General features: G+C 41.6%; 2 protein-coding genes across 5 annotated transcripts in view; one reads left to right on the forward strand and one right to left on the reverse strand.

Annotated features, from left to right (window-relative positions):
* The window catches only part of LOC119909376 (NLR family CARD domain-containing protein 3-like), a 622129-nt gene that overhangs the window by 31955 nt on the left and 577230 nt on the right, over nt 1–12944 (forward strand). The gene's annotated exons all lie outside the window — the stretch shown is intronic.
* On the reverse strand, nt 757–4173 carry LOC119909422. Its single transcript, XM_038727650.1, has 6 exons — nt 4052–4173; nt 2554–2656; nt 2326–2466; nt 2001–2108; nt 1401–1479; nt 757–1220 (listed from the first exon to the last, which is right to left on the reverse strand). Exons 1-6 carry the CDS (start codon nt 4131–4133, stop codon nt 978–980), a joined length of 756 nt encoding a protein of 251 aa, XP_038583578.1. The 5' UTR covers nt 4134–4173; the 3' UTR covers nt 757–977.

Here is a 12944-nt window from a genome sequence, read left to right on the forward strand (position 1 = left end):
CCTCTGTCACCATGTCAACACACTCAGGAGGGATCTGATTGGCTGCTGCAGGTCGTTGGGTTATCCAGAGGCGAGCAGAGGGAAGCAGGTTCCCCCTGATGAGGTTTGTCAGCAGCACATCCACTGAGGTGGACTCTGTAACATCAGTCAGGACCTCATGTTGTGGAAGTCCAGAGGAAGTCGACACTCATCCAGACCGTCAAAGATGAACAACCTGGAACTCTTCAAAGCTGCAGATTCCTGCTTCTTTGGTTTCAGGAAAGAAGTGATGAACAAGTTCCACCAAGCTGTACTTTTTCTCTTTCAGCACATTCAGCTCTCTGAAAGTGAATGGAAATGTGAACTGTATGTCCTGGTTGGCTTTGTCTTCAGCCCAGTCCAGAGTGAACTTCTGTGTTAAGACTGTTTTCCCAATGCCAGCCACTCCCTTTGTCATCACTGTTCTGATTGGTTCATCTCTTCCAGGTGAGGCTTTAAAGATGTCTTCTCGTCTGATGGTTTTCTGGTCTGTCTGGTTTCCTGGATGCTGTTTCAATCTGTCTGACCTCATGTTCATCATTGACCTCTGCAGTCCCTCCTCTGTGATGTAGAGCTCTGTGTAGATCTGGTTCAGAAGGGTTGGGTTTCCTGCTTTAGCAATCCCCTCAAACACACACTGGAACTTCTTCTTCAGGTTACACTTGAGTTTACGTCGGCACACTGGAACAACAGTTCCTGAATGAAGAAACAAGAAATGTGATTAATAAGTGGATGCTACAGTAAATCTGATGAATGTAAACTTTAAGACATCAAGATGGTATTTATTTTCCTCCTCCATGAAATCTCTTCAGCTCATCAGCTGTGAACAGTTTCTGAGTTTCAGCCCAGAAGAATTCATAGATCTGATCCAAATGTGTGCATCATATTAACAGCAGAGTTTGAAATGGAAACTTCTCCCATGTTGCCTCCATTTCCTCTTTCCATCATGTTAAATCTGTTCAAATCCTCTTACTGCTCTGCAGACGCTCAGCCAGCTCCTCCTGCTTCATTCTCCTCAGGAAGTGCAGTGTGATCTTCAGAAATGCCTCTCTGCTGCTCCTCCTCTGCTCCTCCTCCTCACCGTCCAACATCTCCTCATCCTCCCTCTGACTCTCTAAGCATTCTGGGTAATCTGGACCCAGAACTCTCTGGAACTTCTTCACCTCGTTCTTCACAAACCTGCCAATGTTTTCCTGGAGCAGCTGGAACAGAAGAAAATGTAAAGTTGAACTGGTAGAAGTCAACATCAGATCATCTGTGACAGACAGAAAGCCTGCTGGTCTGCAGAGTGCAGCATGGAGACTGGATCAGAATGCTGCTTCACTATTTACTTTGTGGCTCCTGTAATTAGCAGTAGTAGCTGAGCTTGTACATTTACACACCATAAATATGGAGTCCAGGTCTGTTTGATGCTGCTGGGCAGACTGACCACTGGGAACCTCTGAGCTCTGCTGATCAACTCTGTGAAGAATATGATGATTTGAACATATAATGACAAACAGTGTTACATGTGCTGTGTTATATCTGGTAGAAACAGATCCTCATACACCTATACCAGATCTTGGTATAAAAATGTATGATCTGCTCACTTTCCATGGAAACACCGCTGGGTGCAGGGTAGACTGGACAGGAGAAAATGCTGCTGTTTTACTCATCCAGCTGTGTCTCAGTGGACATCAGCGGACGAGGAGGCTGCTGAGGTCCTACTGGACTCTAACTGGACTTACAGTTACAGTAAGCAGCAGACAAAAGGGCATGCTCATACTTTTAATATTTTCTTTCTCATGTGTTTGACATTTGTTTTGCACTGTTCTTTGAACCTGGTTCATTTCTGTGCTGCTGATGTGACATGAGAATTTCCCTCTGGGAATAATAAAGAGTCTATTATTATTTTTAATTAACAAAAAACAGTGCTGAACCAAGACCTACCTGAGAGCTCTTTTTAGGAGAGTCAACAAAACACAAATATTTAAGATTCTTACTTTTGTTCAGCATCATTATGTCCAGCTTTGAAGTGAACAGGGACATGACGGTCGCTGTTCACGGACACACAGCTGGGTCCAGGAGAATCTGGTCTCTGCCGATGGATCCTGAACAATGAAATAACAAATCAGATGTGTCCTCAAAGCAGATTTAATAGATATATTTATGTGTTGGTGTCTCTGGTAGTGAGTTTTCAGCTGAATCTGCAGTTTCTCAGCGATACAGAGTTTTATAGAGACTTTCAGATGTTGTTTATCTGTCCAGCTGCATCTTTACTGTTAGTAGCTCAAAACTAAACTTCATTCACTTCATTAACATGCTGACCTTTGATCAGCAGAGTGGTGTCCACCTCTGAAGACAATAGCTTTGTCCATAGACCGGTCACTCTTCATGGACACACAGCTGGGTCCAGGTCCAGGTCCAGGTCCAGGTCCAGCAGAGTCTGGTCCCTGCTGCTGCTCTGGGCTTCAACACAACACACACAGAGCTTTGAGAGTGAATAATGATGGTGGAGTGATTTGAGTCCTGGACAGTTAGAGATCCTCATCTCACCTCTGAGCTTTGGTCTGGCTGTCATGTTCCCCACACAGAGTGCTTTTAGAGGGAGGGACTCCCTCCTCTCTGTCCTCACACTGATTCATAGCAGAGCCCACACCTTCACACAAACACAACAACATGCTGAGAGAGCTGCACTCATTCATTACAACAAGCTTTACATCTCAGGACACTTTAGTTCTCCTCAAGGTCTGTGTCTTTAAATCTTTATTTCTGTCTTTAAATGTTTAAATCATGACAGAGAGACACAGGATGGCTGATTTTACTTTGGTCCTTCTCTATTCCTGTGAGGGCCCCTGATGGCTGAGGGGCCCTAATCAACCTCTAAGTTCCCCTCCACCCTGGGCTGGCTCTGGTCCATCTAGAAAGGATCCTGGAGCCTCTGGTACAGCTGAGACCTGGGGCCTCATGTATAAACGCTGCCTACGTATAAAAGGTTACGTACGCTGGTTTTCACGCACACGTGGGATGTATAAAAATGAACGTGATGTGAGAATGTGAAGTCCCTCCACAAACTTTTGTCTGGCTGTCAGTAAACTGCTAAAATAGTGTTTCCACTGCAATTACTGTGCAGATGTCAATGGAGTAGTCTATCAAAATCCTAATTATGTCTTTTGACAAAGGTTTGATCATGTATGTAGTGGTTTAATATCAAAATAAAATTGAATGTGAGAAAAATAGATCATGATGACTTTCACATATTTAATTTCACTTCATTTCACATGTTACCACTTTATCATGTAAACATTCAAACCAGCAGTGTTATTTGTGCTCGCACTAGTCAGCCATAACTATTCCATACTGCACCTTTCAATTGGAAAAGAAATAAAATAAGCCAAGTGCCAACTGCAGGCTGCCTTTCCCCGGTATTAGCCGGTGTGTTTACCTGAGGTGTAGGCCTCTTTAATAATATGTTCGTTGTGATTAAAACCTGCTTTCACATAGCGGTATAATGTGAAAAATTTAGATTTTTTTTTGACGGGGGGACGGGGTTTTACAATCACAATGCCATCGCCGATGGCTGACAGATGGCTTTTATACATGAGGCCCCTGGACTGTTCTAAAGGGTCTTCAGTGAAACCAAGTCCGTCTCAGTGTTGGAAGATGTCTGTATTTGAGCCCTGAACTCTTCATCCATGCTCTTAACTTCAGAGTATTAACAGTTAAACCAGAAACCTGAGCCAAGTGGATCCAAGCTGTCAGACCAGTTCAGACACACCCTGCATGTTTCACTGATGATGTGAGCTCAGACTACAATCAGACTGCTGCTGATTCTACTTGAGAAACATGAACAATATTACAGGGAAATCTTTCTGAAATCATTGTTCTTTAACTCGGAGAGAAATTCTACAGCAGATTTCAAAGAGATATTTAGAAACAGCCAATCAGCATCAAGAAGCATTTCTACTGTCCAGTTAAACAGTGATCCAGCACAATGTGATCAAAGTGATCCTGATTATCAGACATTTACAGATTCCTCTGGTCGGATTCTCACCTGCTGAACTCACTTCAGGTCGACTTACAGACACTTTGCACCTGCTCATTTCTTCCTCGTCAGTCCTGGTGTCTGTGTGCATCTGATCTGAGGACGCCGTCACATCCTCATAACTTCAGAGTCTAAAAAACATCAGAGGGACAAAACCGGTCTGGTTTGTGATCCCTTTGTTTTGTTATTTGATGAAGGCTACAAGAACAAAAGCTTTTATTTTTTAAATAAGTTTTAAATTTGGTCGTGAGATAGTGTCACACCTTTCCTTTAGAACATCTAAACCCAGTCAGTGTCAGAAACATCTCTGATCAGATGTGTAGTTTCATTCTCTGTCCACTAGATTCTGCTAACTAACCAGCTGATGAGCTAAAGATTAGCTCAGTAAATAAATCTGTGATGGAGGATCAAGTCTCAGTGATCAGACCCACCATGAGGTTTATAGGGATTTATAAATGAACTATTTTAGAAAAACTGTTATTGATTAATTTCATTCTGCTGCAGTGATTTACAACCTAAATTTCAAGATGACTGGAGATAAGAACTGTAGGGAAACAGAGGGGAACCTCTGCAGCTGGATGTAAAACATTAAATAACATTTCCTGAGTAAGTCAATAAGTAACATTTCATTCATATAGCACCTTTAAAAACCTAGGTTACCACATGCTTTACAGAAGGATATCAAGTTAAAAGCAACATTACAACAGTAGACAGCACAATAAAAACAAAAACAGTTCAAGGCATCACAAATCAAGTGTAGATGAAAACTCTCGTACTAAAAAGACAGCTGTGACTTTAAACACTCAGGAGATTTTGCTGATCTGACTCCCAAAAAAAGAGCTGAATCTTCAAAATGCTCATTAAGAGGTTTACATGTTGATGATGACCACAGATTATATTCAATTCAATTTTATTTATATAGCGCCAAATCACGACAACAGTTATCTCACAGCGCTTTTCATAAGAGAGCAGGTCTAGACCGACCAACAGTTCCCACCAAGAGCAGCTCTAGGCGACAGAGGCAAGGAAAAACTTCCTTTAAGAGGCAGAAACCTCGAGCAGAACCATGGCTCAGGGTGGGCGGCCATCTGCCTCGACCGGTTGGGGGTGAAAGAGAGAGAGGGGGGAGGGAGGCAGCCTACACAATATCCACACAGAGGTACAGACAGTAAAGGTGATGTTGCTATAGACTAAATGAAAATGGTACAGATATTTATAGTAATGTTAATGATAACAATCGTAATGTTAATGATTATAATAACAATAATAACAATAGGACTAGTAACAATAGCTGTTGCAGCAGAGGGTGTTGAGCAGGAACACGGGGGCAGCAGGTGACCCGCAACCACAGATCCAGACTCCACTGCCCCAGAGCCAGAAACACCTGCAGGAAGTGATAGGACAAGAGAGGAGAGGGACGAGAAAGCACAAGACTACCAGAAAGGAGGGAAGTTGTGTTAGTAACATGCAATAATGGGATGAGGTTGCATACAGAGGGAGAGGAAGTAGAGGAGAGAGGAGCTCAGTGCATCATGGGAAATCCCCCGGCAGTCTAGGCCTATAGCAGCATAACTAAGGGATAGTTCAGGACTCACCTGAGCCAGCCCTAACTATAAGCTTTATCAAAGAGGAAAGTCTTAAGCCTACTCTTAAATGTGGAGATGGTGTCTGCCTCCTGAACCCCAAGGAGAGGAGCTTGATAGCTGAATGCTCTGGCTCCTAGTCTACTTTTGGAGACTCTAGGAACCACAAGTAACCCTACATTCTGGGAGCGCAGTGCTCTGGTGGGGTAGTAAGGTACTATGAGCTCTTTAAGATAAGATGGTGCCTGACCATTAAGAGCTTTGTAGGTAAGAAGAATGATTTTAAATTGAATTCTGGATTTTACTGGAAGCCAATGCAAAGAAGCTAAAACAGGAGAAAAATGATCTCTTTTCCTGGTTCCTGTCAGAACACGTGCTGCAGCATTCTGGATCAGCTGAAGAGTCTTAATGGATTTTCCGAGCAGCCTGATAATAAGGAATTGCAGTAATCCAGCCTAGAAGTAACAAATGCATGGACTAGTTTTTCTGCATCATTTTTAGACAGGATGTTCCTGATTTTCACAATATTACGTAGGTGAAAAAAGGCGGTCCTTGAAATTTGCTTAATGTGAGACTTAAACGACATGTCCTGATCAAAGATAACTCCAAGATTCCTCACAGTGGTGCTGGAGGCCAGGGTGATGCCATCCAGGGAAACTATATCTTTTGATAACGCGTCACGGAGGTGCTTAGGCCCCAGAACAATAACTTCAGTTTTAGCCTTCAGAGTTTAACATTAGAAAATTACAGGTCATCCAGGTGATCCAACATCCTGATGGTACATTTGAAGTTTAGCTAACTGATGAGTTTCATCTGGCTTGATCGATAGATATAACTGAGTATCATCTGCATAACAATGAAAGTTTATGGAATATTTCCTGATAATATTGCCTAAAGGAAGCATATATAAAGTGAAGAGGATTGGTCCGAGAACAGGTCTTGAGGAACTCCATGACTAACTTTGGCGTGCATGGAGGACTCATTGTTAACATGTACAAACTGAAATCGATCTGATAAATAGGACTTAAACCAGCTTAGAGCGGTTCCTTTAATGCCAATGAAATGTTCCAGTCTCTGCAATAGGATCTGATGGTCAATGGTATCAAATGCTGCACTAAGATCTAATAAAACCAGTACAGAGACAAGTCCTTTGTCTGATGCAATAAGGAGGTCGTTAGTCGTAGTTAGTTTCCCCAGTGCTGTCTCTGTGCTATGATGAGCTCTAAATCCTGACTGAAAATCCTCAAATAAACTATTGCTCTGTAGAAAGTCACACAGCTGTTTAGCAACTGCTTTCTCCAGAACCTTAGAGAGAAATGGAAGGTGAGATATAGGTCTTTAGTTGGCTAAAACATCCGGATCAAGTTTGGGCTTTTTCAGAAGAGGTTTAATTACAGCTACTTTAAAGTACTGTGGTACATAGCCTGTTGATAAAGATAGATTGATCATATCTAGCATAGAAGTGCTGACTAAGGGTAAAACATCTTTAAGCAACCTAGTCGGGATGGGGTCTAAGAGGCAGGTTGATGGTTTAGATGAAGAAATTATTGAAGTTAGTTGGTAAAGATTGAGTGAAGCAAAACAGTCTAAACATATATCTGGTTCTACAGCTGTTTCTAAGGTTCCTGAGTTAAGAGATAATTCGTTGCCAGTTGAGGGCAGGTCTTGGTGAATTTTGTCTCTAATAGCTAGAATTTTATCATTAAAGAAGCTCATGAAGTCGTAACTACTGAGAGCTATGGGAATACTTGGCTCAATAGAGCTGTGACTCTCTGTCAGCCTGGCTACAGTGCTGAAAAGAAACCTGGGGTTGTTCCTATTTTCCTCTATTAATGACGAGTAGTACGCTGCTCTGGCATTACGGAGGGCCTTCCTATAAGTTTTAAGACTATCTTGCCTAATTAAATGAGAGAACCAGTTTGGTGGAACGCCAATTCCTCTCAAGTTTCCGCAATAACCATGGAGCTAACCGTCTTTGTTTTAGTATTTTCTTTTTTAGAGGGGCTACAGAGTCGAGTGTCATTCGCAGCGAGCCTGCAGCACTATCAACAAGATGATCGATTTGGGAGGGACTGAAATTAGCATAGGAGTCCTCCGTTACTTTGTGACTTGATAATGAATTTAGAGCTGATGGAATCGCATCCTTAAATTTAGCTACAGCACTATCAGACAGACATCTTGTATAGAAATTTTTGCCCATTGGCGAGTAGTTCAGCAATACAAACTCAAAAGTTATCAAACCGTGGTCGGATAAAGAGGGATTCTGTGGGAACACTACTAAATGTTCAATTTCAATACCATATACCAGAACAAGGTCGAGGGTGTGGTTAAAACAGTGAGTCGGTTCATGAACACTCTGAGAGAAGCCAATGGAATCTAACAGAGAGATAAACGCAGTACTAAAGCTGTCATTCTCAACGTCCACATGAATATTAAAATCCCCTACAATAATAACTTTGTCCGTTTTAAGGACTAAAGTTGACAAAAACTCTGCAAATTCAGATAAGAATTCAAAGTACGGACCAGGTGCTCGGTACACTATAACGAAGTGAATTGGTTGCAGTGATTTCCAACTTGGGTGCAAAAGACCAAGAACAAGGTTTTCAAATGAGTTGTAGTTTAGTTTAGGTTTAGAGCTGATTAGTAGGCTAGAGTCGAAGATAGCTGCAACTCCACCTCCTCGGCCTGTGCCTCGAGGAATGTGAGTATTAATATGACTGGGAGGGGTGGATTCATTTAGGCTAACATATTCTCCATCACCCAGCCAGGTTTCAGTAAGACCAAATAAATCAATATCATAATCTGATATTAGTTCATTTACTAGTACACCTTTAGAAGAGAGAGATCTGATGTTTAAGAGTCCACATTTAATTTTCCTATTCATTTGCACTATTGCTCTTGTGGTTTTAATTTTTATGAGGTTTTTATGCACAGCTCCTCTTCTGTTTACCTTTGATTTAAATAATTTCGATGGTCGGGGGGCAGACACCGTCACTATAGGATTTTCACTAAGTAACTCCTGAAATGGAGGAGCAGTGAAGTGTGTTAGACTGCGACTCTGCGTAGGGTTTTGGGTTGGGTAACTGCTGAATTAGAAGGGCAGAGAAGTGTGTTAAACTGCGACTCTGCCTCCTGGTCTCAACTCTGGGTTGTCATGGATTTGGTGCACTAATAAACTTGGCCAGATTTCTAGAAATGAGAGCTGCTCCTTCCCAAGTGGGATGGATGCCGTCTCTCTGAATCAGACCAGGTCTTCCCCAGAAAGTCTGCCAATGATCAACAAAGCCCACATCGTTTGCTGGACAACACCTCGACAACCAGCGGCGGAATGACGACATGCGGCTATACATGTCATCACTGGTCAGATTTGGCAGGGGTCCAGAGAAAACTACGGTGTCCGACATTGTTTTTGCATATGTACACACCGACTCAACATTAATCTTAGTGACCTCCGATTGGCGTAACCGGGAGTCATTACCGCCGACGTGAATAACAATCTTACTGTATTTACGTTTATCCTTAGCCAGCAGTTTCAAATAAGACTCAATGTCGCCCGCTCTGGCCCCAGGGATGCACTTAACTATGGCCGCTGGCTTCGCTAACTTCACGTTTCTCAAAATGGAGCTGCCAATGATCAGAGTTGGTTTCTCAGCGGGTGTGTCGCTGAGTGGGGAAAATCTGTTAGAAACGTGAACAGGTTGATGATGCCCCGTGGACTTTGAATGCTTATGACTATTCCTCCTTCGGACAGTCACCCAGCCCCCCCTTCCTGGCTGCACAGGAGCTGCCGGGGGACGGCTACCAGAGGCTAACTCAGGCTAGCTACAGTAGCTAAAGACTGATCTACCAAGGTGCGGAGCTGGACTTCTAAATCACTGGGCCTCGCCTCCATGTCTAAAAATAAACTACACTTATTACACGTACCATTACCGCTAAAGGAGGCAGAGGAGTAACTGAACATTGACACACCGAGCACGAGAAAGTAGGAGAGAGAGAGGGAGAAGGAGAAGCCATCACTAGCTGCTAAGCTAAAGTCGCTAACGGCTAAGCTAAAGTACTGTAGCGTCAGCTACCAAAAGTTTAGAACAACTATGAGATTGAACAGCAGTCACTAAAAGATGGAAAGAACTGTGAGTGCTTAGGCAAAATTACTGTAAGAATAAGTGTTTAGCGAACAGTTGGCCGCTGTAATCTAACAAATTTAACTCACAAGCACCGGAAACGGAAATGGTCGACACGCTTACCGCAGTACGTCAGCGTCATATAGATGCTATTGGTTAAGAGCAGCAGGTGGTTTAGATGTTTATGATGATGTAACAACCTATTCACATATAGGTAATAAAACTGTGCTGAATACATTCAAATTCCTTTTCCACAGCGCCCCTTTAAAAGGTGTGTGAGTGAATTAACTGGTTTCAGCTCAAAGATGTGTAGCATTATTAAAATATACTGAAATGGTCTTTAAGTGTTAAGTGTAAGAGTTCAGGGGCTGCTCTTTGTGTAGTAACGCTTTGTGTGGTGTGTTCAGTGTCTGCACTGTGACTTTGCCTGTCTGATGTTCAAACACCTGGTGAACAAACTGTCGTCAGAGACCATCAGCAGCATCATCAGGAACGCCGCGGAGATCGAGCAGGTGGGTCAGACGGGCCGGCGTGGATCACCTGAACCGGGTCTGGTTTCTGCTGGTTTGTGGTGTGTTATATGTCATTTTGAAACTATGTTTAAAAGCAGGTCAAATAATTCCTTTGTTTTTCCCTAAAGAAAGTGTTTATTTTAAAGAAATTGTTGGTTACATGATCAAAAAATGAATATTTGCGACAAAAACTGTACTTTATATGCTAGCAAGTTGTATTTTTCTAAAGAATGCAACACCTTTTTTTTGTTTTAAAGGAGACCGAAATCATGTAATTTACGAAACAATTGATAAATGACTGGCCTAAACATAATAGAAAAAATTGTGGTGTATCTTATTTTAAAAAACTAAACAATTTAGTAACAGGAATGAGCCCTGGCTAACAGTATGCAGAAATATTCAAATACACTTTTATACCAAATGCAAAGAAAAGCACGATACCAATGGATTCATTAGGTCATCTAGTTTCATATGATATTAGTATCTTCACTCTGGATTTAGAATAGACCCCAGGAAAAATCTGAAAGATCCCCTCTGGACACTGTCCCAAGGAGGTGAAGAGAGTGTATTTGAGTAACAGACTGAAAGAAACAGGACTGAGTTTTTAGCATAGAATTAGCAAATACATGAAATATAGTGACATGGCATCAGGCACGTGCACATAGACATCAAAAGGGGCTTTTTCTTGGGATGATTGTTTTTTTTAATAAAATAATACACAGTATATTTATTCCCGTTTGCAACAAATTCGCTATCAAACAAATATATTTACTAGGAAAAAATCTAAATAGGCTATCAGGTCAGGTGGCGGCTCTATAATAACATGGATGGTGAAGCAGGACCCACGACAATAACTTATTTGGTGGATGTGTTCCAGTGGGAATCAAAGACAAGGGTCTAATCCACTGCACCATCGCAACCTCTCTGTAATAATTATTATTTTGTATTCATTTTTCTTCAACAGCTACTTGTGCAACATAAAATAATATAATAATAAAAGTCTATAACTAAATAATATAACTGCTAAGTTTCAAATTAGTATGTACATAACATACGAGCGAATATACATACATCATTTTTCAGGAGAACGTAATTGAGAAAGCAATTTGAATAAATATAAATGGAGACAGCGTTGAACCTTTCATGGCAGTAGCAGTCCGTAATGTCCTATGTAAAGCTAGCCTCCATTGGAGGAGACAGTGGGAGGTAAAGAGGTCACTTTTACATTTCACATTATTGCCTCTTAAATTGGGACTGACAGAATATACTGAGTGGCCAGAAAAAACCCAGATGAACTCCTCACTGCCACCTCTACTGTTCAGAAGAGTGTAAAACTGATACTACAACAACAAAATGGCAGAAAATGATTAAGTTACCTTTTGATGATAAAAATAACCTGCATGAAGTCGTCGACCGAAGGTGAAATTAATCAGCAGCTTCAACCAGGAAACCAACCAGAGAAAGAACAAATGTGACTCACAGCAGGTTTTCAAAGGTCTGTAAATTCACATGCAGTCTCTCTGGATTCATCTTCAAACTGAAGTGTTTTTTAATGTGAACACAGAGCAGCTCTGAACTTTGGACTGAGAAACTGGAGTCAAACATTAACAGTATAAATGCTTATCTCAAGATCATAAAGCTCTGGTGGTTCTACTTTACCAACTTCATTTTTCCTATTAACAACTTTGAAGGGTAGAACTCAAACTATTTCTTATCATCTGCACTTTATGCTGAATAAATTACCTGACTGCAGAGAATCCAAAGCAGTTATTTAAAGAATATGATTTACCTTCTTCAGTCAACAAGTAAACAGAACAAACTAGCATACTTTAATTTGAATCCTGAACAGTGTGTTTCTGTTTGACGACGTGATCACACTGAGTGTATTTACATAATCCTGTAGTAAGAAACTTAATCACAGCCCTCATAAAAGATGCAGGTTGGGCTGTTAACCCTTCCTGTGTGTTCTAATGAAATGAGGAAACTCGTGTTTAAATGTTCCCAGATTTTATTTTATCTCAGATTTGTGAATGTGGATCCTGATTTGAAAAACTGCATGAAGGAGCTAATTTATCATCCACTTTCAATGTTCTTACACATTCTCAAACCTGCATCCAGCTGTTTGTGGATTTTAACTGTGGTTTTGATATTTGGACTAAGATCTGCAAAATGTGAGACCAGTTTGAAAAAAGTGAAGAGTTAAGAACATGAAGTGATCAAAACAAAGACACCAAACCTCATCTCAGGAGAGACACAAACATTTAACATGCTGACCTTTGATCAGCAGAGTGGTGTCCACCTTTGAAGACAATAAGTTTGTCCATAGACCAGTCACTCCTGATGGACACACAGCTGGGTCCAGGTCCAGGTCCAGGTCCAGCAGAGTCTGGTCCCTGCTGCTGCTCTGGGCTTCAACACAACACACACAGAGCTTTGAGAGTGAATAATGATGGTGGAGTGATTTGAGTCCTGGACAGTTAGAGATCCTCATCTCACCTCTGAGCTTTGGTCTGGCTGTCATGTTCCCCACACAGAGTGCTTTTAGAGGGAGGGACTCCCTCCTCTCTGTCCTCACACTGATTCATAGCAGAGCCCACACCTTCACACAAACACAACAACATGCTGAGAGAGCTGCACTCATTCATTACAACAAGCTTTACATCTCAGGACACTTTAGTTCTCCTTC

The sequence above is a fragment of the Micropterus salmoides genome, unplaced genomic scaffold (assembly GCF_014851395.1).
Source record: "Micropterus salmoides isolate LMB-PRFRI ecotype aquatic unplaced genomic scaffold, ASM1485139v1 Ms_hic_scaffold_18, whole genome shotgun sequence".
NCBI classification, from domain to species: domain Eukaryota; kingdom Metazoa; phylum Chordata; class Actinopteri; order Centrarchiformes; family Centrarchidae; genus Micropterus; species Micropterus salmoides.